Source organism: Sebastes umbrosus, chromosome 5 (assembly GCF_015220745.1).
Source record: "Sebastes umbrosus isolate fSebUmb1 chromosome 5, fSebUmb1.pri, whole genome shotgun sequence".
NCBI classification, from domain to species: domain Eukaryota; kingdom Metazoa; phylum Chordata; class Actinopteri; order Perciformes; family Sebastidae; genus Sebastes; species Sebastes umbrosus.
Window position 1 is genome coordinate 21,354,801 of NC_051273.1, and position 27,143 is coordinate 21,381,943.

At 42.1% G+C, this 27,143-nt stretch overlaps 1 protein-coding gene and 1 long non-coding RNA gene across 2 annotated transcripts; one reads left to right on the forward strand and one right to left on the reverse strand.

The window, feature by feature from the left end:
• onecut3a (one cut homeobox 3a) lies at positions 1-26,794 on the forward strand. Its single transcript, XM_037771346.1, has 2 exons — positions 1-1,301; positions 21,985-26,794. The coding sequence occupies exons 1-2, from the start codon at positions 251-253 to the stop codon at positions 22,275-22,277; spliced, it is 1,344 nt and encodes a 447-aa protein (XP_037627274.1). The 5' UTR covers positions 1-250; the 3' UTR covers positions 22,278-26,794.
• LOC119489140 lies at positions 3,803-18,209 on the reverse strand. The gene is made up of 3 exons (XR_005207104.1): positions 17,938-18,209; positions 17,613-17,698; positions 3,803-4,433 (listed from the first exon to the last, which is right to left on the reverse strand). It is a non-coding gene; the product is annotated as an uncharacterized LOC119489140 (long non-coding RNA).
• Positions 26,795-27,143: the final 349 nt, after the last annotated feature.

A 27,143-nucleotide genomic window follows, 5' to 3' on the forward strand; every position in this document is an offset into this window, starting at 1 on the left:
GCGCAGACACCTTCATGCAGCTGAGATTTTTTTTGCAGCGCTGTTTTTTTGTGTGGCGGCAAGGACCAGATCTACTAAAACCATGCTGGATTGACTGCAGAGAGGCAACTATACAATCAATGGCTTGGCTTTGAAATCGTTCACAATTTATTGGAAAGGAGTGTGAGATTAGAGCGACAGTGAGGAGGGAGAGAGGAGAGAGTGGTGAGAGAGAGAGGGGTGGAAATAAAGATCCTTTTCTTTTTCAACGATGGAGCTTACAATGGAAAACATTGGAAATCTGCACGGCGTGTCTCACTCCCACTCCCACCAAACGAGCGACTTAATGAACTCCCAACACGCGCGCCAGTCGTCTGCGTCGCATCGGAACTTGGTGTCGCACGGCCGCTCGGCCATGGTGTCCAGCATGGCCTCGATACTGGAGGGTGCGGGAGACTACCGCACGGACCACGCTTTGTCTGGCCCTTTGCATCCAGCCATGACCATGTCGTGCGACTCCGGGATGAGCCTGAGCAGCACCTACACCACCTTAACACCGCTGCAGCACCTGCCTCCCATCTCCACCGTGTCGGAGAAATTCCACCATCCGCACCCTGCACATGCTCACCATCATCCGGCGCACCAGAGACTCAGCGCCGGGAACGTGAGCGGCAGCTTCACCCTGATGAGAGACGACCGGAGCCTCGCGTCCATGAGCAACCTCTATGGACACTACCCTAAAGACATGTCCGGCATGGGGCAGAGTCTGTCCCCCTTGTCCAATGGTCTGGGGTCTTTGCACAGCTCCCAGCAGACTCTCAGCGCATATGGCCCAGGAGGTCACCTCTCCAACGACAAGATGATCTCCTCTGGTGGGTTCGAGTCCCATGCAGCCATGCTGTCCAGAAACGAGGAGCACCTGGCTAGGGGTCTTGGAGGACACGGTGCCGGGCTCATGACATCCTTGAACGGCTTACACCATCACAGCCATCCGCACTCTCAGGCAAACGGGTCCATGCTGTCAGACCGAGACAGGCAGACTGTAGTGGGAGGAGGGCAAGGAGGTGGAGGGTCTGGTCAGGTGGAGGAGATAAACACCAAAGAGGTGGCACAGAGAATAACAGCAGAGCTCAAGCGCTACAGCATCCCCCAGGCCATCTTTGCTCAGAGGATCTTGTGCAGGTCCCAGGGAACTCTGTCCGACCTGCTGAGGAATCCTAAACCGTGGAGTAAACTTAAGTCTGGCCGGGAGACCTTCAGGAGGATGTGGAAGTGGCTCCAGGAGCCAGAGTTCCAGCGGATGTCGGCGCTCAGGCTTGCAGGTGAGTGAGGAGACAGCTCCCAAACCTGAGAGTGATGTGGAGGGATCAATTAGAAGTCAATGTGGCGAGACTGTCAATAGCTGCTCAAACAGACATTACTAGAAGTTATTAGTCGATTGTATCGAGTAAAACTTCATCATGACAGTTGGGGTGTTAAATGTTGGGGGGGGGGGAAATCTATATTTTGATTGATGCTACAATCCATGATAGTATAAACAAGACGCTGTGCAACACTGGAGGTGTTATAAACAAAAAGGGAGGACGCACCAAGGTGCAAACGCAGTCTGCACAGGTACACATACAGCGGTTTTACGCACGGATACAGCATGGATACACACATCCCTATCACTGTCTTTCTCTCTCTGTGTGTGTGTGTGTGTGTCTCTCCATGATAGTATAAACAGACGCTGTGCAACAATGGAGGTGTTATAAAGAAAAGGGGAGGACGCACAAAGGTGCAAACTGCACAGATGTGATTGTTCTTACACACACATACAGCGGTTTTACGCACGGATACAGCATGCATACACACATCCCTATCACTGTCTTTCTCTCTCTGTGTGTGTCTCCCTCACACACAAAAACGTCATCATGACAGTTGGGGTGTTAAATATTGGGGGAGGGGGGGGAATCTATATTTTGATTGATGCTACAATCCATGATAGTATAAACAAGATGCTGTGCAACACTGGAGGTGTTATAAACAAAAAGGGAGGACGCACCAAGGTGCAAACGCATGCAATCTGCACAGATGTGATTGTTCTTAGGCACACATACAGCGGTTTTTACGCACGGATACAGCATGCATACACACATCCCTATCACTGTCTTTCTCTGTGTGTGTGTGTGTGTCTCCCTCACCTCACACACAAAAACAAGACACCAAACAAAGAAAATCAAAGCAGGATGTGATAAAAAATTGATTGCATCTTGCAGCTATTACTTTATAAAGGTAAAACAAACACACACATAGAGATCACTGCAACTCAAATACTCAGTTTTTTACTTTGGTCTAACAAACTTGATGTAGTAATCTGGCACTCCCCCCACTCCACCCCTGTCAAATAAGCGCGTCGTGGCAAACAAGGATCGTCTGAGGCCTGGCCATAGAGTCGAGGGAGCATGACCTCCTATGGATCAATACTTCAGGTCCAGGCGTCCCCTTTCAGAGCAGCGCGCTGATAAATGATCGATTTGGATCTGAAAGACGGAGACACAAACAGATGCGTCTTTCTCTGGCCTGTGTTGTCTCCTATGTGTGCACTCTGGGATCTCCAAAGTTGGTCCAGGGCCTGTTTGGCCATTTTGACACTGAGAAAATTGTGATTTGTGAGATTTTAATGTGTGTTGGGATGTGATAACAGAAAGGACTACAAATCCGTTTCTGTTTAGTAAGAGACAAATTGTGACACCTTACTGTCCCTGTGTCTTTCTGAATGCTTCATCCATCGTTTTGAGTTTTATTACGCAAAGATTATCCCACTAAACGCTGTGATTTGAATGCACTGTTTAGACGTAGCCGAGCTCCCAAAACGTCAATCAGCTCTTCTGTGTCGTATTTCAGGCGCACAGTTCAATTAAGCAGATATAGTGGCATATTTTAGTTCCAGTCAATGCCCTATTGAAAAGCACTTAATGGCATGTAAATTGTTCCTTTGCGCATTTAGTGTGGGGTTCTGGTAAATAAAGATTTAAACACTCCACAATTGTCTCTTTAAGTGCCACTGCTGTTAAAGCTAATTGGGCTGTGGGGTTTTATATCTTCCACACCCGGCATCAGGATAAAACCCCCCCATTTCAATTGACATGTTGGAGTGGCACAGTCCTGTGTGTGTGCACACCTACTGCATATTTTAATGTGGTCAGGCCCAGGGCAGCCTATATGTGTGTACGTGCGTATTTGCTTGTAGAATGGAAATTAAGGCTACACTATTAATTAGATCCAGTGGTGATATTCATTATTCTATTATAAAATATTTTATTATACATATCCAATACATTTTCCGTTTTGAGACAGCAGGATTGTGTTCATTATTAACCTGCAGTAGGTAGCAGATGAAAAGCCAGTTGGGCAAAAATGACAAATGGCTTGTATGCAAATGCTCCGAGCAACATTTTACTTATTGCATTTAAAATCACCATTATCCTCGGTGTGCATGTGGGCTGGGAGTGGGAGTGGGAGTTGGGTTGGAGGGGGGGTTGTGATGCTGAAAGTGAGGCTGGGCCCTATACTCGCTCGGCCACATCAATCAATAAATTCAAATTACTATTCCAAATTCATCACAGTCACACAAATCAATGCAGCTGCCCTGCTTAGCTAATGTGAAAATGCCAGTGTCTGCACACACACACACACACACACACACATGACAATCCAGCCCTGGAACAGAAAAGCAGAGCAGAGATGAGGCCTGCTTTGGGGGGTGAACGTGTGATGCCCTTCACGCTCAACATCTCCTAATGCAACGAGGGCAAAGACCCCACAGGCATCCCACCTATTGTACTCCTCGTACATGAATGCAGACCAAGCTTGCATGTCTTTTATTTTACTGAGCATCATGCATTCTACTGTACAAATAAATACTTCATTGTTAAAGCTGCACAAAATAAGAAAGACTTGTGCAGAGTGAGGTTGGTGGAGGCATTTAAAGATCGCATTAACGATGAAAACAATTCGTCTTTGCATCTGTGTTGAATTCCACACTCCATCTCAATGTATTTGGTCGGGTCAATACAGACCTGATCGATAAGGATAGCCAGTGCATCTATCAATTATCCCGCCTCAGCACTCTCTCCCATTGGTCTCTCCCCTGGAGCAGAGGAGGGAGAGCTGGGAAAGGAGGAGGAAAGAGGACAGCTGTTAAAAAAACAACAAAAAAAAAAACGCTTTTGCACACCTTTTTCTTTGCTGTAATCATGTTCCGTTTGTTGTGTGTTATTTGCTCACTCATTTGTCCTGTGGGGTTTGGGTTTATACGGTCATTCTGGTGGTATATTCGCGCCTAAAGACATGATGCTGGACACCACAGAGGGTATTCAATTATATCACCAAACGTCCAGGTTTATTCCCACAACTGGCGCCTTCCTATTTCTCATTTTGGCTCCAGATATCCTCTCCTATACGCCTTCAGTCTTTCGTGTGTGACAGTGATGAGGTGCATGCCAAACCCCAAAACACATTATTTAGTATATACCAACAATTAAAATAATATAAAGTAACATCGATATAGACAAATACTGTATGTTTAATAATACATTTTGGTTCACAAAGTACAAATCGAGCAAGGAGATATGCTCAAAGGTCAAAGATAAGCACAGTTCATAGTATATTTGTGTAGGTATATAGAGCCTATATTGAATACCCTTTTCCTGCCTTTTAGTAAGAGATGCTGTGAATGAGGAAATGAAGTGATTTAATATGACATTTGTCAAAATAGTTATTGTAGCTGACTTAGGTAATGTTTAAAAAGGTAAAGAGACAAATGCATGTATATTGAATTTTGATGATTTTTGCTCCCTTTAATATAGTGAGAGAGTGAGTGTGCATTAGAGTCAGAAGGCAGAGAGTTGCGTTAGTGTGACACAATGCAATATTTAACTTTTTTTTTTTCAGTAAACGTTTAAACTGGATTACATCTCCTGTCATTCACGTCAGACTGAAGTTACTGTGCCTATACAGCTCGTTTGTGGCTTATTTTTGTGGATCCAGACGGAATGCCAGGTTTATTCCCACAAAGTGCGCCTATGTATTTCTCATTTTGGCACCAGATATCCTCTCCTATACGCCTTCATTCTTCATTCGTGTGTGACAGTGATGAGGTGCATGCCAGTGTCCCTCTTCCTCCCTCGCAAAAAAAAAAGAAAAGAAAAGCGCAGTTGGTTTATTACCATTTGAATGGCCGGAGCACGTGCCAGGGTGCGCAGGTCAAGACCCACGAGCCATGGAGGAAAAACATTGTTGTGAATGAGGGTGCAGGGTGGGAGGCCTCTATTCAGGTTTCAATGGACTACATGCAGGTTACAAGAGCCTAATCCTGGAGCAATCCACATCCAGCATCCCAGTCACACTGCGCTATTTCGCCTCTGTGCGTAAAAATATGTGTAATGAGTTGCCTTCCTCACATGCTATGTCCTTAATTTTAAGCCGAGGTTCATATTTTACGATACAATACAACTTTAATGTCAGTTTGCACTGAAATTCATTTTGCATCCATAGGCAGCTCAGTTTGAGAAAAAGTACACATCCAATAGACCTTACTGTTACCATAGACAGACAGACAAGTAAGACCCATCAGACAAAAAAAACAAAAATACACATCACAATTATTCATACATAACCCATTACAAAATGACCATCTGTCCTCTGGATTTACATGCCTTTAGCAGCATATTAATTATTATTTAGCAACAAGATGGACTGATGAACAAAAGCGTTCTTTAGCCTGATGCAGGTTAAATGTACAGTAGGGACTCTGAATCGCCTCTTGGAGGGCAGAAGTGGATATTCCCCATTTAAAAACATGTAAGGGATCAGAAGAGATAATGTTGGCAAGTCTGAGCATGCTCTTGTTGTGAGCTGCTTGAAAGGAGGGTGTCGCAAGTTGGACAAAATTTAGAAGAAAGAGGGCATCAACTATTGCTTTTCTGCAAATTAAATACATTTATCTTGATATGCATGGTACCTAAAGAAGCTTTTTATTCCCCTCTACAAATCATTTAATCCCAGTTTGTTCCTGCAGGTCAGTTTTCTATAGTTTACCGGTTTCGAGGCGCTGTCCAGAGTGCTGAAATAAACGTCCAGTGCGTAAAAACATGTGTAATGAGCTGACCAGTTGCCTTTCTTACATGCTATGTCCTTAATTTTAAGTTGGGGTTAATATTTGAGAAGAAAAGGGGCATGAATTATTGCTTTTTCTGCAAATGAAATACATTTATTTTGATATGCATTGTACCTAAAGAAGCTTTTTTATTCCCTTCTACAAATCATTTAATCCCAGTTTATTCCTGCAGGTCAGTTTTCTATAGTTAACCGGTTTCGAGTCTCTGTCCAGAGTGCTGAAATAAGCATGCAGTCCACACGGAGCTGCAGGATCTCCTCTCCATTTCGAGGACAGTTCAAGGTGGAGAACCAGAGTTTTTACCAATACATAGTTAATAGCATTCTTGTAGGCCCTAAACACCATTATTTCATCCAACAGCTCCCACCCATCGATCAATATTACAATCCACAATCGCGTCAATCACACCACCCTGCACCCTACTTTCCAGTCCACAAGCCAAAGGGGGGTTTCCATTTAAATCTCCAGCTCCTTTTTTTTTGTGTGCAGAATGCAAACTGTAAATGTTTATTTTGGGATGCTAAACCAACAGAAATAACCAGGAGTGGTGGTGGTGCTTCTTCTTTTGGGGTCATTTAAGCCCGGATAATGGGTTTAATTGGAGAGGACATTAAGATGTGATTGATGCGGGTTAATCTCAAACATTTTATTTTTCTCTCTCCATGAAGAGATGGCTTGATGTTAGCCCGCGAAATGATCGATTGCTACTTTAATAATTGATGTGTGAGGGGAAGATAGGGGGGATAAACAGAAGCAGCTGCGGTTTTTCAGAGCCTCGTTGTTCGTTAAGCACAGCAACGTGTGCTGTAAGTACCGAGACACGCATCGTGTACAAGCATCGCCTTTGAAATGGAGCGAGAGGTGGGGTGAGAGCAACAGTCATTTTCTTGAGGTTATACCTCGAGGCTATTTGGTTTAAATCCCGGGGTCGGTGTTGCTCTCACCAGATGAAATGACATCTCACACCTTGCATCATTATCTGATGAGGAGGAGGAGGAGAAGGAGGAGGAGGAGGCTGAGGGAAAGTCAATTCAACTTTTGCAAATTTGCATAAATCTTCATGTCGTGGGCTGGTATGAATATTCATAACTGAATGCATCGTGGGAAGTTATAATATAGGGATATTACACGAGCACCCTTGATTGTGCTAGTCTTATTCAACCCTGCATAAGGGGTGAGGACGATATCAGAGCCTGCATAACACGAGGACAATATCATACTGTAGTCTGCATAACATGAGGACAATATCATCTCCTGCATAACACGAGGACAATATCATACTGTAGTCTGCATAACATGAGGACAATATCATCTCCTGCATAACACGAGGACAATATCATACTGTAGTCTGCATAACATGAGGACAATATCATCTCCTGCATAACATGAGGACAATATCATCTCCTGCATAACATGAGGACAATATCATAGCCTGCATAACAGGAGGACAATATCACAGCCTGCATAACATGAGGACAATATCACAGCCTGCATAACATGAGGACAATATCATAGCCTGCATAACATGAGGACAATATCATAGCCTGCATAACATGAGGACAATATCATAGCCTGCATAACAGGAGGACAATATCACAGCCTGCGTAACATGAGGACAATATCACAGCCTGCATAACATGAGGACAATATCACAGCCTGCATAACATGAGGACAATATCATAGCCTGCATAACACGAGGACAATATCATCTCCTGCATAACATGAGGACAATATCATAGCCTGCATAACATGAGGACAATATCATAGCCTGCATAACACGAGGACAATATCATCTCCTGCATAACATGAGGAAAATATCATCTCCTGCATACGTGTGTCGCCTCCCCCAGTTTCTCCTCTCCTGTGTGGATGTGATCTGGATGTAGAGTGCGTCTGCGCCACATTGTTAAGGCCGATCTGGCGAGCCCTGAATCTGTATCGATTTCCATTCCCCCGGCCTCTGCTTTCCATCTCTGGAGCTCTGCAGCCATGCAGCCATGCAACCCCCTCCTCTCTCTTTCTCTCTCTCTCGCTCTCGCTCTCTCCACCCTCCATCTCCATCTCCATCTCCACCACCATGCAACACCATTTCTCCCATTAACAGCTCACCCTTCATAACACACAGCAGAATGACTAATAAACTCTCTCTCTCTTTGCGCATGCAGGCTGGTTGCACACCTCTCTGGTCAAAACAGTCAAAATATTTGAGCAGCTCCTCTCTGATTGTGTGAAAGAGACGGATTAGCTGCTCCAGACGACTTAAAGTTCACAGTCGTGCAACCTCTTTTTCGCTCATTATACATCCCACCCCCACACTGTTCTGACCGAGTCGACCTTATTATTCAAAATAATGTAATTTTAATAGAAATCAGATTAGAGGACATGAGGCAGGAGTCTGCACCGTCTTCCATATATACTGTATCTGCACCCATCTCTCTCTTTACACACGCACACACACACACACATACACTGGGCGTGCTTAGCCATTATAAATGCAGTCGAGGTCTGGACTCTGTACAGTCTCGAACACCGTCTCTTCTATTTTAGATGATCAATTCCTGCGCTCCTCCGTCGCCCCCTCGCCAAACCGGATCGATAGGAGAGAATGACCTTTAAATCAAATTGCTGGCAGAGTCGACTGAATGCACGCGGCTAACATCAAAGGGTTAATGGCACCGCGTGCGCAACCCCATCCACCCCCCCCCCCCCCCCTCTCCACTATTCCCAGGCAAAAACACAAAAGGGCCCAAACTTAAGATAATCATAATTAAATCTCATTATTCCGAGTCAAGTGAAGGGTGAACACGGTGTTGTGTGAAGAAGAAACAAATCATACTGTTGGCTTTTTGACCCGACACAATCTGCGGTGGTTTACACAAGAGGAGAAGCGGGGGACGGTGCAAAAGAGCAGACTGATGCTGCTGCTGCTGCTGCTACTGCTGCTGCTGCTGCAGACTGCTGCTGCCGCTGTTAATGCTGCAGACTGCTGCTGCTGCAGCTGCTGCTGTTAATGCTGCTGCTACTGCTGCTGCTGTTGCTGCAGACTGCTGCTGCTGTTATTGCTGCTGCTACTGCTGCTGCTGTAGACTGCTGCTGCTGTTATTGCTGCTGCTACTGCTGCTGCTGCAGACTGCTGCTGCTGTTATTGCTGCTGCTACTGCTGCTGCTGTAGACTGCTGCTGCTGTTATTGCTGCTGCTACTGCTGCTGCTGCAGACTGCTGCTGCTGTTATTGCTGCTGCTACTGCTGCTGCTGTAGACTGCTGCTGCTGTTATTGCTGCTGCTACTGCTGTTGCTGCAGACTGCTACTGCTGTTATTGCTGCTGCTGCTGCTGTTGCTGCAGACTGCTGCTGCTGTTGCTGCAGACTGCTGCTGCTGCTGCTGCTACTGCAATTAAAATGTTGACCGGAGCGCATCAGCATTGTGTCGATGGAGCTCAGCGCTGTTATGTAACGCCGGGGTGCCCCCAAAAACACTGGGTCTGCTCCGTGCGTAATTTGACCAGTTGGGGTTTAAAAGGTACATTTTCCCACTTTTTTTTTTTTTTAATCCAAACACATACACCTGATGATCCCTCTTTCAGATTTTATTCTCACTGAGCAAACTTTTACCTGATGAGATATCAACACTCAGGTGACTTGGTGTGATTGTGTGTGTTTTTTGCTGATGTAACGTGTCAGAGTGAGGAGTCTGATACTTTGGGAAGTAATAAGTAACGGATTACTTTTTGGGGTAGTTATAATAAGTCCAGTGCGCGCTGAAGCAGCAGCAGTGATGGTGAAGCAGCGGTTGTGTGTGTGTGTGTGTGTGTGTGTGTGTGTGTGTGTGTGTGCGTGCTTATCTGACGCCCTGACAGGCCATCGGTTATTAAAGGCCCCGTAATGGCTTGTTTAATGCGCAGCTTAAGAACACAAGGCAAGGACATTGTCCGCGCAATTAAAGAGAAGTGAAGGCACGCATCCAACTGAGGACTGTAAAGGTTTCTAAAACAGCGAGGAGTCAGTTAATCTCCAATAAAACATCTCTTACAGCGAGAGAAAGGTGGTCTGCATGGGGAGGCATTCACATGTTTTAATTTGGAAAAAAAGTGGCAATATTTTGGGGTGAAAAAGAAGAAAAGAAATTAAATAAAATCTTGCAAATTAGTTTCACTCGTTGAGGGAAAAATACGATTTTGAGAGCCATAAAATGGACATTTTTTTGCAGTCTCTACAGTATATAGTCGTTTAGTGTCTTTTAGGTTTTATTGATTAATCTCTGGCTGAGATTCATGTAAAATATAAAAATCATGTAGAATCATGTAAAATATAAAAATCTCTTATGTCTGCATGTAGAGTTAGCACTTATTTCTTACGGGAATTCACGTTTTAATTTTGAAAAAAGTGGCAATATTTTGGGGTGAAAAGGAAGAATAGAAATGAAATAAAATCTTTCAAATTTGGTTCACTAGTTGAAGGAAAAATAAGATTTTAAGAGCTATAAATGAGGTGTTAAAATTAACATTTTTTTGCAGTCTGTTGAGTTTGAGTTAGGTTTTAATGATTAATCTCTTGATGAGATGAATGTAAAATATAAAACAGCATGTAAAAACAGAAATGGTGACAAATCGTGTCTCCACCTCTCAGGGCCTTTTTTGAAACGAGAGCCTGCAGATGGTTTGTACGGAACCTCTGTAAGTCTTTCTGCAGGTCGATCTCAACAAAACCGCAAAACACACACACACACATGCACATGCACGCATACACACACACACGCATACACACACGCACAGCTCATCGTACCCACAGATGCAACCCGAACCTCCGGTTGGGCAACCCCACACAGATCAACAAAGGAACAAAACGACTGTGAAATCAATTGATGAATGAATCGATGCCAGCGCATATAGCCTTTTATATTACACGTTATTAAAGAGCCTATAACGAACAGGCTGCGGGTGATTCTGAAATTAATAATTTGTTGCTTTACTGAGCCGATATGAAAACGCTGACTATTGTTTCTGCACTCAGTTACTCAGGTTTTTCTGCAGAGGTGTGTGTGTGTGTGTGTGTGTGTGTGAAAGAGATGACTACAATGTTTTTGCTTTTTCACAGGCAAAAAGAACATTTATTACAGATTAACGTACTGCAGATTTAATAATGTGTAAATATAAATTCTAAAATTATTATTATTTTTATTTTTATTCTTATTTTTTTCCTATTTTTTATTATTATTATTATTATTTATTTTTATATTTGTATTATTATTTTTATTATTATTATTATTTTACCACATCTGTTTTCATTATAGTGGTCGAAATTGTTGCACACAGAATTAATAATTAAAATGATTTGGGACTGTCCTGAAATAAATAAATAAATACTATTAGACACTTTTATTTTTGCCAATTTGATTTGCAAAAGGTGACAAATGAAGCTTCGGGATAATAAACTCTAAGGTGGTGCAGAATAATAAAAACACTTTATTTATTTCAATCTATACGTTGTGAGAAAATAGACCGTCTATAAATGCAATTAGGTGACCGCAATAAGCGGTGGTGTGTAGAAGCACTTCTGTTGACTCTTCTCACATGATTGAGTGAGAACTGTATTGAATTGAATCTGGAAAAAATTCCTGCATATTGAAAAGCTGTCTGGAGAGTAAACAGTATCAACTGACTGCAGATCACTTTGCTAATCCTCCATGCGACAAAATTAAGAAATGAACAGAGAGAAGTGACAGCTGACATTTGAAGAACACATTTCGATAAAGAACTTTTGTATAAAAAGAATCTGTACACAGCTCGACATTAAATGTAGAAGAAATCACCTATAATGGAGACTCTGAAGTTGGTGATAAAATGTCAATTAGTTCAGGTTTACTTTCTTTTAATTTTCTGTTTTCTCTGTGTTTCACTATAAACGAGCCCTCTGACAGAATTACAGCTTTTAACAAAGTGTGTAAACTCTATTGCAGCAAATGAAAAGGAGCTTAAAGGGATTTGGAGTCGCACAGTTTCACATCCGCATGAAGACTCCCAGAGAGAGGCGGTTATTTGTTTAAATGGTAATGCATTGTTTATATAATTTAATTTTAAAGCAGTTAAATAGTTCATTTATTGCCTTTTTTTTTTAAAGTAATGTTTTTTTTTGAGTATGAAAAGCCACTTATTTATTTTTATTTAAGGCACACTCGCACAAATTTCAATCAGGATTCAATTCGAGCACAATTTCGTCTAAATTTCCTCAAAGTAAAGAAACTCCTAATAAATTCATAAACGACATAAAAACACACCTGTTGTTTGAAATGAAACCGTGGGCCTGCTTTGCTGCCTCTCTACACAAAATAAAGCATCATGATCATTACCACCATCACGCATAACTGGTCAAAGCAATTATGAATGAAATCAATGATAATCGCAGATAAGAGTATCACTCCAACAATGGAGCCACTCACACAAATAAATGGCACAAGGCGGCTGCTATTAAACCGGCAAAAAAAATAATACAAATAATAATAATGCAGGTTAAAATGCATGCACACGGTTTCTCTCAATCATGCGCTTAAATGGCTGAGTGCATTTAATTATCTAAAACCTCATAAGGAGACATGATCATCGCAGCCTGCACTGATTATTGAGTTTTTTTTTTAAAAGCACTATGTCATTTCTTAGGTTTACCACTGAGCTGCTAATAACACGTTGGTGCAAAAAAACAGAGCTGGATAAAATTATATTTCTGCAGGTTTGTGCATCTCAAACTGACAGAGAACACTGTGTTGATATATATTTATTTTATTTTTTTGTAAGAAGTCCAGTGCATGCATGCTGTGATTACACGATAGAAGCAAATAAAGGTAAAACGTTGCAGGCAGCTGAGACTTTGGGATGTGGGCGAAGGTGTAACTGAGTTCAGGTTGAGTGTTATTGAAGTGCTGGAGAAGAAAATGCCTCGCAGCTGAGTCGCTGGAGGAATGCAAACAAACAAATTGTGTCGCTTTATCAGTATATTAACACCAATTCTCACTCATTACATTAAGGGGTATTGAGCTGCAAGTGTTTTGGCCTGGCGATGGAGAGAGAGAGATGGAGAGAGAGGAGGAGGAGAGAGAGAGAGAGAGAGCTTGGCATTGCCCCTGCAGCACAGAATGAAATAAATGCCACCGTATACAGAGAGAGGGCCGTGCGGATATATGCATCAATCTTTAAGGCAACAGCCCATGAGAAACAGCAGAGACGTTACTTAATAAATAGACTTGAAGCTTAAACATCAAAGTGCCCAATCATGCTTCTGGAGAAGAGTGCAACTACAAGCAAACTGGCCAAACTGCATAGATTATTAGTGCCTTCATGCAATAAACGAGCTGCACTGCGAACCATAACCGGTAAACATGTTTATTGGTAAATTAATTAAACGACCTCGTGTGTGTAAACGCAGCCACTGCTGCAGGACTGGAGGTTTGCAAACCAAACGATTCTAGTTGTTTTTAGATGCAGATGTGTATCATCATGGGTTCATATAGGCGTCATATTAGAGGCCGTTTGACTTTCTCATAATGAGCAGGAAGGGCAGTGGTGATCAATAAGTGATTAATGCTCATAGATGGACTCACACATCTGCAGGGACATGAGGAGGAGGAAGGCCTGAGACAGCTGTGAGCGCGCTGTAAACACACGCAGAACAGGTGATGATCATTCACTTCCTCTCTGATTTTTTTTTTTTTTAGTCTGCAAAGAAAGCTGGATCATCCTTCCTTCCTTTCCTTCCTTCCTTCCTGGTGTGTTTGCTTCATAAATCTCCTTCTCCAAACCCCTCCCCCCTCCCTGCGAGGCATAATTAATTGGACGAACTGAATTTCACACACGAATTATTCACGAATCTATCGATCGATATTGAACACCCAGGGCCTTTCTCTTAACCTCGCTTGGTTTGTCGTGAAGCAAAGAATATTAATGTCATCAGTGGAGAAAGAAATAGGCCTAAGTTATACCCGATTTCATCCGAGCAGAAAGGCTGGAGAAAAAAAAAAATCATTCATTAAAAAAAGGGAATTTGATAGTTTAAGAGAAAAGACATTCATGGGAAATAAAATATTATTATAGTAAATAAAATGTGCACTAAAACAATGGACATACATGTTTGTAAGGGATGCATAGGTCAGCTCCATATAGGGAGTAATAGAAATCTCATTTGTCTCCAGCAGCAGCATTTAAAAGAAAAGACATTCATGCTTTGTATTCATGGGAAATAAAATATTATTATAGTAAATAAAAATGTGCACTATAACAATTAACATGCATGTTTGTGAGGGATGCATTCAAAGTAGGTCAGCTCCATATATAGGGAGGAATAGAAATCACATTTGTCTGCAGCTTCAGCAGCAGCAGAAGCATTTAAAAGAAAAGACATTCATGGGGATAAATTGCTTTGTGTTCATGGGAAATAAAATTATATTATAGTAAATAAAAAATGTGCACTAAAACAATGAACATGCATGTTTGTGAGGGATGCATTCAAAGTAGGTCAGCTCCATATATAGGGAGGAATAGAAATCACATTTGTCTGCAGCAGCAGCAGCATCAGCAGCAGCAGGGTGTGCAGCTACACACCTCACAAAACACTCAACACCGAACCAGGATTTCTGCTCTTGTCCAGTTTGGCTCTTTGTGCATGAGTTTATGTCCGTCTCTCTCTGCTCGGTGCCTACTGTATAGCTCTAAAAGCTGCAATGATCGATTTTTTTTTCTTTTCTACGCCCGAGCTTGGTTCAGTAATCAGGGCCCCCTTCCTCACCGATCGATCGATATCGATTAGTAAATCCAGCGCCTGTAGCAAAGGCAAGCGCACTGTGGCGCCCCGCGTGCAGCCGAGGCCACGAGGAGAGCGACACCTGCCGACCGGAGAGACACAAAGCAACCGACCGGTCGATGAGGCGGCAGGACGGAGAGAGAGAGAGAGAGAGAGAGAGAGAGAGAGAGAGAGAGAGAGAGAGGAGCTATAGGGCTGCCTGAGCTGGTTGTGGATGTGGGGGCACATGCACATTAAAGAGAGAAACACACCCCTCCCATCAGGACTCACTTATTATGTGCTTATTGCACACACAAAAATACCACATTTTTGTCTCTTTAATATGAACATTTTGGGGGAAAATTGTACATAAAAATACTGATCAAACAGTTAGTTTCCAAAGCATTTACCCCACTTCTTAAAAACAATCCATAAATAGATTTTTTTTTGGGAAGAATCCCCTTTCTGTTACTAGAAATGCACATTGAGACGATTCATGGCAAGTTAAATGATCTTTACTGAGAGGGAAGTAGTAGATTAAATAAGTAAAATAAGCCAAAATGTTGCTACTTATAAAGCTCATTAAAGAAAAAAAAATTGTATGCATAAAAATACCCCCAAACCCCAATCCTCACCTTTATTTGTCCAGCATTGTTGTCCTTGTCTTAGCTGTTATTTCTATTTCTGTGTAAGTTCGCTTAGAGATGCATAAAACCAGTCAAACTCCTTGTACTTGGCGAATAAAAACTGATTCAGATTCAAACAACGTTTGAGTTTGGGGATTTAAAGTAAAAAAATGTTCTTAAAAATACTGTTAAAGCAGTTAGTTTCAAAAACATTTACCCCACTGTGTAAAACAATCCATTAATAGATTTTTTTTTTTGGGAAGAATCTTTTTTCTGTTACTAGATGTTGATTTTACTGCCCGAAAATACACATTGAGACTGATCTCTACTTAGAGGAAAGTAGATTAAATAAGTAAAATAAGCCAAAATGTTGCTACTTATAAAGCTCCTTTCATTATTTTACATTTACCTTTAAATAAAAAAAATTATTTATTATGGAAAAAATAGGAAAAGCATACCCCAAATCCCAATCCTCACCTTTATTTGTCCAGCTTTGTGGTCCTAGTCCCTAGCTGCTATTTCTATTTCTGTGTAAGTACGCTTAGAGATGCATACAACCTAGGTACTTGGCAAAGAAAAACTGATTCTGACTCAAATCAAACGTTTTCAGTTTTATGGCCAAAGTGTGTGTGTGTGTGTGTGTGTGTGTCAGAGTTGTAAATTAGCACCAGCCACCAGCCAAATGCTGGTGAAATATGCAAGTGGCTGCTAGATTTGCTTCACTCACCAGCCAAAAAAACAATTGTAATCTATTGAGTTTGGGGGTTTAAAGTAAAAATTGTACTTAAAAATACTGTAAAAACAGTTAGTTCCCAAAGCATTTACCCCACTTCTTAAAAACAATCCATTAATAGATTTTTTCTTTGGGAAGAATCCCCTTTCTTTTCTAGATTTTACTACCTGAAAAAACACATTGAGATGATTCACGACAAGTTAAATGATCTCTACTTAGAGGAAAGTAGATTAAATAAGTAAAATAAGCCAAAATGTTGCTACTTATAAGGCTCCTTTGATTCATTACATTTACATTAAAAGATAAAAAAAGAAAAATGTTGTGCAAAAAAATAGGAAAAAGCATACCCCAAATCCCAATCCTCACCTTTATTTGTCCAGCTTTGTGGTCCTTGTCCCTAGCTGCTATTTCTATTTCTGTGTAAGTACGCTTAAACCAGAGTGAAATTCCTTGTACTTGGCGAATAAAAGCTGATTCAGATTCAAACAAACATTTTCAGGTATATGGCCAAAGTGTGTGTGTGTGTGTGTCAGAGTTGGAAATTAGCACCAGCCAAATGTTGGTAAAATATGCAAGTGGCTGCTAGATTTGCTTCACTCACCATCCAAAAAACAATGGTAATCTATTGAGTTTGGGGATTTAAAGTAAAAATTATACTTAAAAATACTGTTAAAAGTGTACTGTTTCCAAAGCATTTACCTCTCTTCTTAAAAGCAATCCATTAATAGATTTCTTTCTGTTACTAGATGTTGATTTTACTGCCTGAAAATACACATTGAGACGATTCATGGCAAGTTAAATTATCTCTATTTAGAGGAAAGTAGATTAAATAAGTAAAATTAGCCAAAATGTTGCCATTTATAAAGCTCATTTGATTCCTTTACTTTTATATCACAAAAAGAAAAAAAACGTATGCAAAAATATAGGAAAACCATACCCCAAATCCCAATCCTCACCTTTATTTGTCCAGCTTCGTTGTCCTTGTCCCTAGCTGCTTTTATTTCTATTTCTGTGTAAGTACGCTTAGAGATGCATAAAACCAGAGTCAAACTCCTTGTACATTGCAAATAAAAACTGATTCTGATTTTAATCAAACACTTTCAGTTATATGGCCAAGAGTGTGTGAGTGTGTGTGTGTGTGTGTGTGTGTCAGAGTTGTAAATTAGCACCAGCCAAATGTTGGTAAAATATGCAAGTGGCTGCTAGATTTGCTTCTATCACCAGCCAAATAAAACAACGGTAATGTATTGAGTGGCTGGTAGATTTTGGAATCAGTGGCAGGTGGACAAAAAAGTTCATTTCCAACATTGGTGTGTGTGTGTGTGTGTGTGTGTAATTACGTGCATACCTGTACAAGGTGACACATCTGGATGAATCAAAGGAGAAAAAGGTGACACGCTGGAGGAGAGTGAAGATATTCAGGCCAACTGGAAGCTGCATAAAATAAATGGAAAGTCAGAGCGGACTTAAATATTGAGATAGTAATAAATCTATATTGATAATAATATTAACTATATTGCTCTAGAGGAAGTTATTCTAAAAAGCAAAGTGCAATATAAAACTGCTGCATCAGTTACTGTTGTATTTAATGTTATATATTAATTATACAAGTTTAAAATGTTGGGAAAAGTAAAAAAATGTTTCAAACTATGTAAAATATTTAGTAATTTCACCTTTTACAGTAATCACAGTTGACCGTCTGTTCAGTGAGGTTGAAGTCTGGTGACGGTGGAGGTAAAGCAGTCCATGTCAGCACTGCTGCTGCTGCTCCTCTCTGGTCTTCAAACAGACTTCACTGCATGTTTGGGCTCATCGTCCTGCTGGGAAACGAATCCTCCTTCCACACAAGATAAAGCCAGAGGGGATGGCACGTCTTTGCTGAATAGACTGGTAGCTTCTCCTCCGTCAGCGGGGGAGCTTTATGCAGTGCAAGTCCCTACACGTGGAATAAGCAGAGCATCCTCACATGTAGACATTTCTAGAATCATCAAAAAACAAGGATTTTTGTCAAATGATAAATGTTAGATTTGTTTTGCTGTTGAAGAAATGGTTATTCCCCCCATCAAGGCTGCACATTCCCAACCACCGTATGACTAGTTTTACCAACTAAAGCATGTGTTTCTTGCTCAGCTGGTTTTGTTTCTTGGATGCAGATGTTTTCGTAAAGATATCAGCTTAATATACTGGTTGTTACTGGTTACTGTTATTAGTTTTGCTTTGAAAATACCTCATTATATATACGTTCAATAAAACTGCAGTTAGTTGCTGGGATGGATTTTCACCACTGAAGAAAACAATTTGACCTCAGATGGTTTAATTTAATGTCTTCTGACACTGACAGGGTTAACAGATAAAACAGAATGATGCATCAACAGCTGCATTAAATTATATTAATTATTCTGTGCAATATCAACATTTCATATTTATACGTGCAATAATGTAAACCCAACCACTAATTCAGTCTATTCTTCATATCTCTTTTTTAAAAGTCTTTTTACCGTTTACTTACTTATTTATTAGATCTTGTTTTTTTACTGATGCCTCTTGTTGTTTACACTGTCCCCCTTTGCTGCTGTAATCCTGCAATTTTCCCTGCTGTGGGACTAATAAAGGATTATTTTATCATATATATATAGTATATATGACTATTAGGGATGCAAAACCAAACCTTTCAATGACGTACAAACTGAACCGTGGGGTTGTTGAACCGCTGCACTACTATTAAATACAGGTCTGCTAATTATTTGATGAGGTGCCAGAGACATAAAAGAGGTACTTATCTGAACATAGGCCTACTTGACCATTAAGTAACCTGCCTTATTTCATGTATAAAATCAGTGTTATGGCTTCATATAATATAGAAATAATATTATTCATTACTATCAGTCAATCTATTTATATATTTTGGAGTTCAAACACATCAGAAATGCTTATGTTTTTCTTCTCCCTAATGTGCAAAATAAACCGAAACCCAAAAAACGCGATACAAACCGAACCGTAGACTTGTTGAACCGTTGTACCACTAATGACGATATAATCTAGTCAGTGTATTGTAGCGACTATTATCAATTGAAAGCAGCTAAGAAGCTTAAATAGGTTCTTACTGTGTGACTTGTTCTTAAAAGTCCAAAAGTCTGGACGCGTTTTACTGTTTATTAAAAGAAAGGAATTACAAACAATAAAGGCTAACTGGAATAACTAAAGTATGTGACGTGACGGTCAACAGAAAATATCCAAGCCTATCTCACCCTCTTTGTCTAACTCCCACGGTCCAAGTGAACAGGTAAAAATGTGTGAAACCACACCCCTGTGCCAATTACGGGAAGTGATGTTAACCAAAAGAACGTGTGCAGCCTAAACAAATAATAATAATAATAATAAACAACAGGCTAAAATACACAGTGTCTAGTTTATAAGTAATTAGATGATCAAAACAATTCACGCTATTAAGGAGCATATATGTTAGTTGAATGTTTGGTGTCAACAATTTGAGAAAACCTTACCAAGTGATATATGGAAAAAGTCTCATTTTTTTTTGCAAGCTTTTCTCAAGAATTGATGAATTTTGATGTCCATCAGTCATATTTGATGTATGCTTGAATATGAAGAATGAACTGAGTGAACTGGTAAATCTATTTTCTAATAAATCTATCATATGAGTCAGCCTGCTGACGTTTCTTCCGGGAAAAACTGGATAATAACGTAGGTGAGCGTCACTAGAAGACATGCATGTTCCGGGGTTAGAAGTGCTTGTTATGTCATTATATTTAGAGCAACTTTGTTAAAATATATAATATCTAAAAGAATGATAATTGTAGTGCCTCATCAGTGTCAACGATTCCCAAACTCAATCTTCCTCACAGCTTTAACACTCTTCATCCTGTAGTATCTTTAACTCACAAAAGTCCAGATGATTAAACAACATCCTCATCCTCCTCCTCCTCATCGCCATGACTACCCCTTAATCCTACAATAAATCAAAGACACATGATGATATACATACTGTACATACAAGCATGCATTTAGACAAATCTGTGTGTTAGCATGTGTGTGTGATATATATAGCTGCAGTGTTGATGTGAAATATGAATATGATGGATGGGCTCGTGTGCAGGTTAGACATCTGTAGTAAACAGATTGGACTGCAATGGCTGATCAATGGGCTCTGTTCCACTGTAATTAGACACACAGCGCCACTGCTTGGCTCCAGCCACTTCAGCATAATCACAACCTCCACCCCCCCCCCCCCCCCACCTCCCTCCACCCCACCACCACCTCCACCTCCACCAAACACACACACTCATGAGACAGAAAAAAAAAAATTTGTCCTTAAATGCATCAAGACACATACACACACCCAGCGTGAGAGTGAGACATTATTGAAGGCGAGTATGAAAGTATCAGACAATACCAACGGCAGCAGGTGGAGACCCCACAGGGATGGCATCTTTCTCTCTCTTTCTCTCTCCAATTTGCTCTCGTTTTATTGAGACAGTAGGGAAGCTGAGAGGAACACACAGTCCATTCTGGCAGGATTCGATCCTCAGCCAGCAGGGGAACATGTGGCTGCAGAGGTGGTGCCTTAACCTTCCACACACACACACACACGCACGCCTCCTACATCATCTCTGGGCGCCGTTTTTTCCACCCTGCACCTGTCTGCTACTGCTTTCCACCCGTCTCCTACGAATACTTTGAGTTACAACACACAATTCTATTAACTATTCATTTCTGTGTTCGCTGCCTACAACCCCCTCCCCAACGTAAAAGAGTACACTCGGCGTGTTTTCTTTTGAAAATTGCTCTGTGTATGGGAAGGGGCTCATAGCAGCCGGTGCATGCACCTCTCGAGTGTTTGTGTTTGGGGAAGGGGTGGGGGGGGGTGGGTGGGTTATAAATACCCTCTCAGAGCTCAATAGAGTGGGCTCCAGTGGGCTCTGTTTGAAGTAGCAGACTGTAGACCTGCTGGGGGGGATTCTGACCTCAGTCCCTACAGAGAACCCCCCAATTCCTACAGCAAAGTCGGTCAATATCTCTCTTTCTCCTTCACTCGCCGCCCCTCCCTCCTCTTCTCAAGCTCCTCTCTTTGGCTCTCACACACACACACACACACACACACACACACACACACACACACACACACACACACACACTTTGTCTTACTCCTCCACCTTTTTCTGTTCTTTTCTCTCCAACCTTTTCTTTCCCTGCGTCTCTGCCCCTCCTCTATCTCTCATTTCCACACACACAAAATGCTTACTTTTGTGCAACAGTCACTCAGTCCCCCATTGCGACTCAAACTGCATTAATATTGAATCAAACAGCAGTGTCTCCAGCTAGCAGGCAACAGCCAGTCCCACCGCCCCCCCCCTCTCCTCCTCCTCAACCCATCTTTCTCTCACCGCAGGCTGGCTCCCTGTCTGCACTCTGCAGGATGGAAGGAATATTCCCACTGGGCAGGAGGCATGGATTAGCTTTAAATCAACTTTAATATGGCAATAGAGATGGAGCTGTAGAATCTCTGCTGGTGTATAAACTAGTTTTTATGTGTTTAAGTATTGGCTAATGATACATTTACTTACTTCCCTCCACCTTCTGTCTTTGCCGTCTAATCGTGAAAATAATCACTTTTGTATATTTACCTTGCTTTGTGTTCTCTTTTCCCCTCTTTGCCTCCCACTCTCATCCCCATCCCTCCCACCGCTGCCATCCACACCAAGCCTGCAAGCGCAAAGAACAGGAGCAACACAAGGACCGCAACACGGCGCCCAAGAAACAGCGTCTGGTCTTCACCGACCTGCAGCGTCGCACACTCATCGCCATCTTCAAGGAGAACAAGCGTCCATCCAAAGAAATGCAGATCACCATCTCCCAGCAGCTCGGCCTGGAGCTCAGCACCGTCAGCAACTTCTTTATGAATGCGCGGCGCCGCTGCGTGGACCGCTGGCACGATGACCACGGTGCCAGCCCCGGGCAGCCGGGCACATCCGCCACCACCTTCTCCAAGGCCTGAGAGGAGGAGAGGACCTTCAGAGGGCCGGGGAACCAGGTTGGAACAACAGGCATCATGGGAAATTGGCTGTGAAACCTGTCGATAACATCCCTACCTGGCCTGGACCGTCTGAATGTGTCCTCTGCCCGAAGAAATCCTTTGTGCCATGCAATCATCTTTTTTGTCAGTCAGAATTTCAAGCTCTCACCTGAAACAAGCATAATCTGAAAGGTGAATTGTGAAGTCAGGTCCACTCTGCATTACTACACATGAGGACAATCATTGATTCTGTCTTTTTTTATGGCATCTGACAAAGTAAAGAGACACCAAAGATTTGATGTTTTCGTTGGACGGTATCAGACACATCGCCGGCCTCCTTCACCACCCAAGTAGCCACTGATTCTGCTTATTTTTTCCAACTCACCTCCTTTGTGTCTGCCTCTTTAGTCTCTCTCTCTGATCCCCTCTACGCCGGCACACGGAAGCAACAAGGGCGAAAGAACGGCAATAAATCTGACAACAGAACAGCACATAGCCTTATTATCCAAGCCCCATCCTGCACACACAAGGCCGTCATAAAGAAAACAACGCAGCCTATGAAAAAAACAACAAGGCTTTCCAATTCTCCGCCTCTACCTCCCCCCCGCACCCCTTCTCCTCCTGTAGTCTCCTTCATTCCTCGGCCAAAGGTATTCCCTGATGGCCAGCCATTTCAGAGAGCAGCTCAGCCTGATCATACGGCAAACTAATGAATTGAAAAATGAATCGATGCAGACAGAGAGAGCGGGGCCTTGACCCCTCCTGAAGGTGAAACTCAAGATGCTCGGCAGTAGATACTCAGGTCTTCCAGGCCCAGGTCTATATTTTTTGCACAGATGTTGGAAGGCCTGTAGGGAGACATGTCATTGTTACTCTTAGCCTGAGCCTAGAGTCTGTGTTTCTCTGACCAACAGGAGAGGCGGGCGAGATGTCTGGACATGCTCTTTGTTCTGCTGGGAGCTTTTCCTCTGATCAATAACTGAGAACCAAGCGACAACAACACGCTCGGGCATCCAGCCAACTACATTACAGCTGCATATGAAAAGCAGAATGTAAGAGGAGCACATGGAACCCACTGGAGATGGGGACACAAAGGCCTCATAACAGCAGCAGCAGCAGCAGCACACCTCTCCCTCCCTGGTTCCGGCCTGTGCTGGCAGAGCAACAGTGCCCCCTGCTGTTCACAGCAGAGACCTGACCGACGGGGCTCAGAGAGGAGGAGAGGGAGGGAAGAGCCACTAGATGCTGAGGAGAAGTCATGGCACAACACATTCAGGCCCTCGCAGCTCTTTGAAGGCAGATCAATAGCTAACCATTATCCTATTGTTGTTCCTCATCCAACCAGCACTGGTGAAGCCGGAGGAGGGGGGGATGGTTAAACTGATTGCTGAAAACGCAGGGATTTAGCAAAGGCAGGGATTTGTTTAGCCAATCCAAATCTACAAGAATCCACCAAAAATACAAGTAATAGAGAAGTACAACAGAGTAAAAAGTAACAGAAAGGCTTACTGAGACAGACACATTTGAAATTAATTTTTGGGAGGCTTCATATTTTCATTCTTCCATCCCATCTGTTTGCAAAAAAAAAAAAGCTCTCAACAGATGTGATTCAAAACCCTGGTTATTCCCACACAAGGGTTATCAGTAGCTAACCCGAAGCTAACCACCATACTCAGCTGTCAAAATGCTACAATAATTAGTGCCAATGCTTACTGCCTTAATGCGAATCAGAGAATATGGTACTAGGGTTCACACACAGCTACAGTGCGCCCCACTGACGACGGGCGGTGTGTGCCATAGCAGCCAACAATCAGCTTTTATCTGAATTAAAATATACTTTTTTAGTAAAAAAATGGAAAAAAAAAGAATCAGATTTTAAGGCATACAATAACCAAACCTCAAATGACAACCACACGTGTTACAAATACAAAAAAAAAGAAAATGTCTCCAACACATAACTGGACACATTTTGAAGCAGAAGAAAAATCTCTCATTCTATCTTTGGTTCTCTACCTCCTCTGTCCCTCTAACCCCATTGCCCCTTCCTCTCTTTCTCTCTTCCTCTCTATATTGATGCGGGTATTTAATTAGTACCATAGACACAAAGTTTCTATTTCTTGTTACTATTGTGCTCTGTTGTGCATAAGTAAGGCACCTTGTTGATAAATCAAAAACAAAAAAGGAAGGACTTTTTAAAAGGAAAAAAAATGGGAGGGATGCAAGGACCGAGGCCAATGAAGGATTTTTTGTTTTTGTTTTTTTGTTTGCATTCTATGTGAATATAAGACTCGGGAGGAGACATTTACCGTGAGAAAGAGGAGGAAAAAGAAAAACAGGGAGCTGCTGAAGAGAAGAATAAACGATGGACGCTCTCTCTCTTTTGGCATTTCATGTCAGAACTGTGGTACCCTTAACCCCCCCCCCTTTAAACTGAGCCCCAAGACTGGGGTTTAAAAAGGAAGGGGGGTGGGGGACAAAACACGACCTCCAAATGTCCTGGCTGATTCACAGTGTGTTATCGGAGGGCGGGCGGAGGGGGTGTGATGCTCGGGACTCAAATGTTATCTGTCTGGTCTTAAGATGCAACTGTAGCATTTCCAACAATGTAGTCAGATTAGCGGTGCAGATTAGATGAGCGGTGGTCATTTGTGGAGGAGTTGATTGAGAGGTACTGACTAACTTCACGTTGCTGTAAGCAGTGGGTTAACGTCGCCAAAGGATGATGAGCTAAAATCGATTTGTGGTATACAGTTCAGTGAGCATAGGTAAATAGCTAGATTCAGCTCTAGGTATTAGGCTGACAAAATGACATTTGTTTGTAGTGAGAACCAATGTGGCTACCTCACTAAGCTGAGTGGTTTGTGAAACCGCCACTAATACCAAAGATACTGCAGCCTACCGGTCCCAAACTGCCTAGGGGGGGACACAAACCAAAAAAAAAAAAGAAAAAAAAAAAAGCCCCCCCTCTTTGCCCAGAACTGTTACAGACCGACACACTGATATTTCAACACACACATTCAGCGCAGTCGGACTGCATCGTGCCACATAGGAGGAGGTGGCTGCCTTGCAGACAGAGTTGAGTGCCTTTTCCCTTCAACCACGGGTGGGACTGCACTGGACACACACACACACACACACACACACACACACACACACACACACACACACACACACATACACACACAGGTGCATGCATATAGCTGCACACCCATTTACAAACACACATTCACACACCCATAATTGGATGGACAGAAAGGGGGGCCAAAGAGAGGGACACAGAGTGGGGGCTGTGTCAGCATTTTCTCCCATATTGACTTTCCATCTTGATACACTAGAATACAAGCACTTTATCATGTAGAAAGTCTATAAAACATTTTCTATACACTATTTATTTGAAAACAAAATTATATGTTACTCCTTAATCTGTCAGAGTCTTTGTTGTTGATCTTCTAGTAGCTCGCAGCCTTTATGTTTTTTTAGTTTTTTTTCTCTCTCTGCTCGGTGTGCTCAGACTCTCAGCCACTTTACCTCTCTCGCATCAGAGATATTTTTGTGTACCAGAGAAAGAGGGGGGTAAAAAAAGGGCTGAGGCTCTAGGCGCTCGCAGGGCTGTAGATGTAAAATCTCACCACTTAATGTCTCTCTCTCTCCACTGCGTGCAAGCACAGAGGCTGCACTAGAAAAGTGTGGAAGACTCACCGACAGTTTCTAGACACAAATTCTCTCCTCCCTCCACCTTTGTCTGTCCAGTCGACCTCTCCCCCTGGCTAGTGCTAAGACCCGGTAGGCATGTGTTGACAATTAATTCTGAAATACCTCAAAAACCTTTCATGTAAACTTTATGTAATTTAGACTGAAAATAATACTGCTAATGATAACAATGATTATGAAACTATGATACTATGATAGTTAGTTTTGGAACTTGTGACTTGAAGCTTTATACTGTTAAATTCCTTTTATTCGTTTGCTCATTTTTCTCGTACGTTCTCTTGTTTGTTTTTTGCTACGGCATGTACTTTACTGTTTTCATAAAGGAAAAAGACATTGTGAATGTTTCTGTGAAGGGTTACACGAGAAAAGAAGAGACAGAAGAGAAGGCTAGAATAGAGAGAGAGGGGCAAGAGCTACTCACTTTAGATGTTTAGTTCAAAGCTCTGTCCAAGGCGGGTATACGCTTCAAGGAAAACAACACACACAAGAAAAAAGAAAGAAATGACAAAGAAATATGATTTGGGCTGAATTCTTAAAACCAAAAATTTGATGTTAAACCAAAGGAGGAATAACCTTTTACTCATTGTTAGCTTTCTTCTGCCTTTAAGTTGTCTTTTCTCTGAAAAAAAAAAAAAATCACAGTTACTTTTGAAGGTTCCTGGGTGTGTTCAAGTGCTCCTGATGTTCTTAGAATATTAAAGACCAGCACCTCCTATTGAAAAGAAGGTGCGCTTTTTTCTTTTGTGCATGGATATTGTATAACTGTATAGAAACCAACAGGAATGACCTGTGATTTTGTGGGGAGAGGAGGAGGATGGAAAGACTTGGGAGTGGGTGGAGAAGGGGTGGGGGATATTTTGGTTATCAAAAAAAAAAAAAGGGTGGGAGGATTTGGGTTTTAGGCGTTGGAGGGGTCCTTGTTTTTAGAATTTCCGTCACTGTTGGATTCACTGGTTGTGTGCATGTGTTGTTGCAACCCTTCCCCTTTCCCCATGTTTCTTTGATGTATATAAATCCAGACAGTAGGGGGCAGTGTGTGCTGGGGGAGGTCAAACTCCTCTCCTCCCAATCAATAGCATTCAATCTTCATTCCTCAGCTTGTGGTCCTCACTCGGGTCCTGAAATGTGTGTCTTGCT

Bases quoted from the DNA above. Each gene is read 5' to 3' on its own strand.
- onecut3a (XM_037771346.1), top strand. From the start codon at position 251: ATGGAGCTTACAATGGAAAACATTGGAAATCTGCACGGCGTGTCTCAC. The intron at 1,302-21,984 runs GTGAGTGAGGAG...ATCCACACCAAG, and splicing joins GTCGGCGCTCAGGCTTGCAG to CCTGCAAGCGCAAAGAACAG.